Source organism: Adelges cooleyi, unplaced genomic scaffold (assembly GCF_023614345.1).
Source record: "Adelges cooleyi isolate 19-005CV unplaced genomic scaffold, UGA_ACOO_1.1 ACOO_flye_CR_arks_rails_tigmint_CR_PRNA_23, whole genome shotgun sequence".
Taxonomy (NCBI): Eukaryota; Metazoa; Arthropoda; class Insecta; order Hemiptera; family Adelgidae; genus Adelges; species Adelges cooleyi.
This window is the reverse complement of record NW_026095893.1, coordinates 10,712,191-10,720,475: the sequence shown is the minus strand read 5'-3', so window position 1 is coordinate 10,720,475 and position 8,285 is coordinate 10,712,191. Positions and strand designations below refer to the sequence as shown.

The 8,285-nt window shown below is 27.1% G+C and overlaps 2 protein-coding genes across 4 annotated transcripts; both read right to left on the bottom strand.

Annotated features, from left to right (window-relative positions):
• Positions 1–198: 198 nt before the first annotated feature.
• LOC126835692 (sorbitol dehydrogenase-like) lies at positions 199–2,689 on the bottom strand. The gene is made up of 7 exons (XM_050568437.1): positions 2,343–2,689; positions 2,233–2,266; positions 1,993–2,157; positions 1,777–1,936; positions 1,334–1,700; positions 821–945; positions 199–754 (listed from the first exon to the last, which is right to left on the bottom strand). Exons 1-7 carry the CDS (start codon positions 2,412–2,414, stop codon positions 586–588), a joined length of 1,092 nt encoding a protein of 363 aa, XP_050424394.1. The 5' UTR covers positions 2,415–2,689; the 3' UTR covers positions 199–585.
• Positions 2,690–3,484: 795 nt separating this feature from the next.
• On the bottom strand, positions 3,485–8,034 carry LOC126835694 (uncharacterized). 3 transcript variants are annotated; one of them, XM_050568440.1, is made up of 5 exons: positions 7,717–8,034; positions 7,100–7,227; positions 6,909–7,041; positions 4,828–4,983; positions 3,485–3,853 (listed from the first exon to the last, which is right to left on the bottom strand). In XM_050568440.1, exons 1-5 carry the CDS (start codon positions 7,757–7,759, stop codon positions 3,711–3,713), a joined length of 603 nt encoding a protein of 200 aa, XP_050424397.1. In that variant the 5' UTR covers positions 7,760–8,034; the 3' UTR covers positions 3,485–3,710. The 3 variants fall into 3 exon arrangements, with proteins under 3 accessions (XP_050424397.1, XP_050424399.1, XP_050424396.1); XM_050568442.1 differs by having other exon boundaries at positions 3,490–3,862; positions 7,133–7,227; positions 7,717–8,022; XM_050568439.1 differs by having other exon boundaries at positions 3,497–3,862; positions 7,717–8,015.
• Between the last annotated feature and the right edge of the window lie 251 nt (positions 8,035–8,285).

Below are 8,285 nucleotides of genomic sequence, written 5' to 3'. Positions count from 1 at the left end.
TAGCTAGGTACACGAGTTGATCGGTTCAGCAGTTTAGGAAATTTTATTCACTTTGATACCAAAATAGAAAATAAAAAAGTAAAAATTCATTATTGTATGTAGGCACAAAAAAAAATATATATTATAAAATCAATACCTTCTCAGCTCTGCATCAAAGCAAATTTAATTAATTATATATAAATTTAATAGTGATTATCAATATTTATTACTTATGGTAATACATTTTTTGATGAATAGGTTTTATACATTAAAAAAATGAATTATCATCCCCACTTCTTGTAAGGGTTACACATCATTAAAATGGGTTATGTTTTTCAACAAAAATAAAGTTTTATTGAAGAAAAAATATATCTTGCTGTAAAAATAACATTTATTAGTTATGACATGATAATATTTAAAAACTTAAATTAACAGTGCATTAACAAATATTATAGTATTGTATTAAATTGTAATTTAAAAATTATCTATTTTATTTTTTAACATTAGTGCAGAATAATATGCAAATTAGTTTTTAAATCAAAAGTTAAGTATTGGTTATTGGAATAAACAAATGGTTTTTATTATTATAACTATTTTGGTAAAAAATTATGAATCTCCAGTTTCATCCAAATGAATCATAACTTTGATGGCCCCTCCAGCCCCAGTTTCTGCTGTCTCAAAAGCTTTTAATGAATCTTCAATTTTAAAATGATGAGTAATCAATGGTTTTAAATTGACTTGTTTTGAAGCTATCATTGCCAAAGCATTTGGATAGCTAATAATAAAATACAAAATTATAAACACTTTTCGATGTTACTTAAGAACATTTTTTATTTTATACTCATTAGCATAGCGAAAAACTCCTTTGATATCCACTTCGCGAGATAATGCATTAAATAATGGTAACTGAACCACACCTGATGCTCCCATTCCTACAATGACCAACACTCCTCCAGATTTTGTTATCTAAAAAAAAAATATATATATATATAATATATTTGTTATTTAAATATATTTAGATATTTAATAAAAGTAACTAGTAAGACAAAAGAAATATCTATAAATGCCACACTCAAAAGACCATATAATAGACAATGTAGACCATATGAACTAATAGGGAGTGGCCCACGCCACTCAATAATCTCAATAATAACTTAACCAACAAAAAATGGGGCATCTACAAAGTTCATATTCATGCATGATTTTGTTTGCTAGAATGAACGAGAAGTAGTGCAAGATAAGATGTGATGTCTATGAAAAGCTGATTAGATATAGTTAATGTATTGCGCCATCCTTCTAATAAATTACATACAATGTTTAATTTCTACTTAAAATATAATTTACAATGCCATACCTCTATTCCCATTTTTATTGTCTGTTGAAAACCAGTACAATCTAAAGTGACATCGGGTAATTCATTACCCATTTCATTTCTAACGTAATTTAAAGCTTCTTCATCTGAGTCATTTTTTTTAATTTGAATTGTTTTGGTAGCCCCCATATCTTTAGCCAAATTTAATCTATATTCAGTGAGGTCAGTAATATAGATTTGCGATGCTCCCATAGCTTTTGCTGTAGCCAGTGTGGCTAAACCAATTGGTCCAGCACCTAAAATAAGTACTGAAGAGCCAACTGTAATATTAGCTTTTTTACAAGCGTGGACTCCTACTGAAAGGGGTTCCAATAATGCTCCCTCTTCTAATGTCATATGATCCGGTAATCTAAAATAAGTAAAAGTAAGTTCTCAATAAATTACATAATGCTAGTATAATAATTGCTCTAAATAATATACTTTACTTGTAACAAAAATCAGCTGCATGTATAAAATAGCGGGTTAAATTTCCATCTACAGGTGGAGTTGCGCAAAATTTCATACTCGGGCACAGATTGTACTTGCCAATTTTGCAAAACTGACATTTGCGACATGAAACACCTGGTTCAATAGCTACTCTATCACCTAAATAAAAATGCTTATTATATATATATACACATATTGTAATGAATCGTACTTACCAACACTTAGGTCTGTGACACCTGTGCCAGTTTTAACAACAATCCCACTGGCTTCATGACCAATAACCATTGGTGATTTTACAATATAATTGCCAATATTTCCATGAACCACATAATGGACATCCGAACCACAAATTCCAACACACTGAATTTTTAATAACACTTCTGTAGTTTATAATATTAAGTTTTACTATAGATTTTTTAAAAATATTATAATATAAAATTGTTAATTAATTTTACCATTTTCACCGGGTTCTGGAATAGGGCGTTGTTCCTATATAAATTATAAAACAATTACCTCAAGTTTAAACAAACAGGTATACAAAAAGATTAAAATATTTAATACTTACAAGTCGAAGATCTCTAACACCATAAAGAACACATGTCAAATTATCCTCCTCAGCATTAGTATTTGGAGCCATGTTGTGACAAATTAATTATGGGTTTTGTCACTGTTAGCTAACTTATACAGTAATAAAAAAGTTATAATTGTGTAAGAACAAAATTTGATGATAAAACGACTGTTATAAATAAAAGAATATAAGGTGTAATCGATTATTATTGTTAATTTAGATAGTGAAAAATATTAACGTCACACCTAGAATTTAAAATAAACTGATTACCACTAACCGCTAATCCGTTAGGTCAAATTTACTTTTTTCTTATAGTTAATTACAGAACATGTATACTTAATATTTATTATTTAGGTGGGAATGGGTTATCACACAGCAAGTAACATAATATTGACAGCAGTCTGATTAAGTAGAATAATAATAATAATAATTTGTTTGATAAATGTTGATGTTATTACCTCAAATGATTAAAAGATTAGACTACTAATTAAATTCATAGTTCAAGAACTTTCAAGGACAAAGATTAACACATTCGTAATATAACATGTGAATTATACGCTTATAATTTGTTTATTAGATATAGAATTATTATTATATAGCATAGATGATGAACAAAATAAGTATCTATTCATTAAAATTGGTTTCGTTGAATACTTGAATGATAAATAGTAACTTAAAAGTACTAATATTGGGTACACCCTTATATGTAAAAAAACATCATTAATACCAATACTTATATTCTCAGCTACATATCATAGCTCAAAGAGGGAAAAAATGAAATATTCTGTAAACCATTGTATTTATTATTATAAGTACTTCTGACAACTAACAAGTTACTTTTTATAATATATCTATCTTTTTTCAAAATATATTTATTCAAGAAAATAAATAATGGTTCAACAATTAATCATTAGAAATATAGTACCATTTAGAAAATAAATCAATAACATACAATACAACAAAAACACAATAGTACACTTTGTAACTGGTACTAATTATTAGTATGAGTACCTAATAAATAAAAATTATAATAGTATTTTGTTACCATTCGACACTAGATATATTAGTTCGTTAACCTTTTAATAATGAAAAACAAAAGTATAAGTGTTTTAAATTAATATAATGTAAATTAGATATATGTGTTTAATATTATAAATAATAATAATAAAGAAGTAATTGACAGCTAACTCTGTAATGATGTATTAAACATATAAATTAAAACAATATACTGATAAAGGGTTTGTTTAATATATATACATCTATATGTCAACAAGGAAAATAACAAAATAAAATAGTTAACACTTACAATTTATTACTTAGTTTTGATATAATACAGAATGTGAACACTATATTTTGTCTATAAATTTAGACGTTACAACAATAGGTACTGGAATTTACTTTGGTGTTACTGGGTAAATCTTCAGAATCGACTTCAAGTTTTAAATTTGTGGGTGGCCTTTCACTTTCTATCATATGTATCAGGTTTTTCCCAACATTTGTAAATAAATCTAGAATACCTAAAATGCATTAGAATAATAAATATATGTTACTAGTTGCTATTGTTTTAGGAATAACAAACTAAAAAAAATATTTTAGATTTAGGTAAAATTTACAATTAAAACAAAAATATGTACAAGTTTCTAGTGTACGCTAAATACTCTTATTCAGGGTGGCGATTATACTATATGGATCCATATTCCATAACTTTATAATTAATCCATTTGTAAGTGGGCATAAATTCACTTCACCAGACACCATTAAGTTTGTTGGCAACACTAGGATAAGTTAGGTTTCAACTCATAAGGTCGCTGATGCTTCCGGAGTGGTAGGTTAGGTTAGTTTACTCCTTTAGGCAAGCTTTTTTTCCTCTGGGGGTTTGAGGGCGTGAGCCCCCATCCAACCAAGAGTCTCAAAGGGGGCTAGAGTTATGTCACGAAGCTGGCAGGCGTAAGAGTTGTTTTTTATAGTTAAAAATGTACTAACTTAATTAAAAAAGTGATATTGTTGTTCAATACAATATTGTTATTACATCATTGATAATATTATAATAATAGTATAATAATCAATAGTGAAAATAAATAATTAACTAATAATATTGTAGTAGCGCACACTCGCATGGCCAAAAAATGTATGGTGCAGCGCCAATTTACGCCTAATGTTAAACACGCGGAAATATGCAAATTTCAAGTAACTATAATTTTTGAACTAAAAGAGTCCGCCAAATTCTGACTTTAGATTCGTAGTCAGCATAAAAAACAATATAATATGGCAAAAGAAGGGTGTCCGGTAAAATGAATTTGTTCTTACCATTTGACAACTTAACACAGACATTTTGTGTAGGATGGAAGACATACATGGGTATATTGTTTCTTAAAAAAACGTATTTATTATAAAACTTCATTGAAAAATTAAGTCGAAACATAAAGAATAATATTTTTGAATGTGGACAAATAAATTAATATTGTGACCAAGTATTACATACCAGTATTGGCACAAGCACTTGTTTCCCAATAATGGGCATTGACGTAATTAGCAAACTCTTTAGCTTCATCATATGTGACCTTTCTAGAACTAACTAAATCAGTTTTATTGCCAACAACATAATATACCACTGGTGTATCAGTATTTTTTCTGACTTCTGAAATGCACCAATAAGACAATAATCAATTTTGTAAATTATATATATATATGTATAATCGAGTTAAAATCGAGTCTTTTATTTCTACAAAATGTATATAATTTGTTGTAAATATATACAGTTATTTTTAGACGTAGTTACCAATTCGTTTTTTACATTTTTGATACCCAAACATCCGCTTATGATTCCTCTACTTGAAGGTCTTTCACTATATCTGTTCTCCAATTCCAAACAGCTTCTTTGATATTTTTGATAAATTAAAGTGATTCAAAAGAATGTAAATGGAAGGCATTTGCTTCGCTAAGACAACGCTCATTCGCACACTTCCCGGCTCTCAACTGACTTGACACCTTCTGACTTTCACTTTTTCTCCGAATTGAAAAATGCTTTAGCCAGAGAACATATCACAACTGATGAAGAGGTCAAAGAAGCTGTTTGAAATTAGGAAAGGCAGCTAGCGGAAGAGACCTTCAAAGAGAAAAGCTGATCTCGAGGTATTGAAAAATTTGGGGACTATGTCTTATAATAGTTGTACATATTTACAATGAATTATATACATTAAGTAGAAAAAAAATAAACACTACTTTTTTAACAACTCTCATAAATAAATAAATAAGTTAACATTTACATTTCACTCAAAGTAATAGTAATTTACAATTCACTTAATGTAAAAGATAAAATAGTATATTTTACAATAATTAACATGACATTCTAGTAAAGTGTTCTTCACAAACTTTGTACCTAGTAAGCAGAGTCGTCTTAAGGCATGGGCCCAGGTCTTCGAAATGTTAAGGGCCCCAAATTCACATAAATTACATTATTTACTAAATATCATAATTTTATATTTTTTTTCTTAAAATGTTTTTAATATAAATCTCGAACGAAAAAATATTAAAATTAGCTTTGTATACCCAAACATAACAACTACTAATAATACAATTACTAATAATAATACAATTTGATCAATTTGTACACACATACATTATTTTAACGTCCGGACGTGAGGTACCGCTAAAACATTTGCGGAATATTATCATGCAGACATTAATGAAAATGAATTAATTTTAGAATGTACACACTTCAAAGCGTATCTATCAGAACTTGAAATTTCTGAATTCAATATTTCTAGTACATACAAATGTTTAAAATCAAGTAGACTAGAAGAAACATTTCCAAACATAATAATATCTTAATATCTAATATCTTTCAGAATTTTTTTATCAATAATGATTACCAACTGTAGTGGGGAGCGTTAATTTTCTAAGTTAAATTTAATTAAAGAAGAGCTTAGAAGTACCATGAGCCATGAACGGTTAAACTCCTTTCCTTTTTTTAATGAGTATTGAACATGAACTACTATCAAGTATAGATTATGAAAATGTTATAGAAGAGTTTGCGAATGAAAAAGCTAGCAAAAAACCATTAAAAAGTATTTAATAATTGACAAATTTATATCAATACAGTTTTTATGACAATAATTTTAGTTTTTGTTTAATGAATTACATTTATTTTTTAACTCTAAAACATATTAATTTATGTATTTTTTGAAATTATAATTAACAATAAGTAACTGAAATTCAAACAAAAATGCACTTTTTACTGAAAAATATAATATTTAATAAATAAATAATAATAATATATTATGTGTTAAAAAATGTATTTATCATAATTAAGTATTAGAAGACCCCCGAAATATGTTGGGCCCATATTAGGGGCCCCTTAAAACCTTAAGACGGTTTTGGTAGTATGAACAATGTGCAGGTAATTTAATTCTTAAAACATATACTATGTAGTTAAATGACACAAAAATCATCTTTGTATCATTCCCAGTCTCAGATTTAAATGCACATATTCAATATAACACCTGAACCTACCTAATATTTATTTAGATTGATTGTTATACATTTAACACAACTATATTATACCATTTATCCAATATTTGACCTGATCATATGATTCTCTATCTGACACATCAAATATAATGGCAACAGCATCTGCATTTCTATAGTACATTGGAACTAAACTTCGAAAACGTTCTTGTCCAGCTGTGTCCCATACCTAAATCACCCAAATATTATTATAAAAATCTACTATAAGTTGAATATTTTTTTTTTACTTTTAGTGTTATCTGATAATCTTGGATCATTACTTTAGCATACATAAATGAAGCACCAATTGTTGCTTCACAGTCCATTTTATAGTCACCTTTAATATATCTTGTGATAATGCTTGATTTACCAACACCTAAAATAAATGCACGTCAATTAATGAAAGGCAAATTACTTATATTGTTTAAAAAATATTAATTCTTGAGGTTTAAGATATTGAAAACCGAGGAACAGTTATAGAGATAGAACAGACTTCCAGGAGTGACTTTTATTGAAAAATAAAAAAGAATAGAAATGTACAAATACTGTTTTATTTTTTATTGAAGTCTTTTTTATTAAATTAACTATTATTTTCATTTTAAGAATTACAACTAGGACACAATCTTTCAATTGAAATCAAAATCATCAATTACCATATAATATTATTTTATTTAAAAATAAGTTATCCGGAATATTAAAAAACATTATTTAAAAAATAACATGCTAGATGATTTTGTAAATTAACGTGGCAGGATAAAAGTAGCATAAAACAAAATGTATATGTTCATCTCAACTACATAAGTGATTTACACAAAAACTAGACATGTCAAACATAAACTAAAAATACAATAAATTGTCAACATACCTTGAGAGCCCATGAACACTAATTTTGCAGTCAGTCTTTTCATATTTGTCAATTATTTTAATTCAATATTTATTAAAAAATTCCTTTTTATATTAGCTCATTTAAGATAAATTTGTTAATTGCTTTATTATTTAAGAAAAACGTTTGAATATTAGAACAATAATTAAACATACGTTTATGCAAAGTGGGTTGTTTATATAAAAACCAATAGATAAAGATCAATCTTAAGAGTTGTATTTAAGTTTTCTAATAACAAATACTAAATAGCAATACATTTTATAATAGGTTAATTATGCATTATATATATAATATATATATATCATATTAAGAATTTATAAGCATTATAGTATTACATAATCCGGTAATACTGAATGAAATTTTTCATATTTTATTTTATCAATAATATCATAATGCGGTGATTTCATTGGCTGCCCAAGCATCAAAACCACGAATTAGGATATCTTAATTCGTGCTCTTCAGTCTACACATTAATAGGTACCGATAATAATATTATCAAAAATAATTATTTATTAGTGCCGTTGGATTCCTTACGGCCATACCTTCGACCT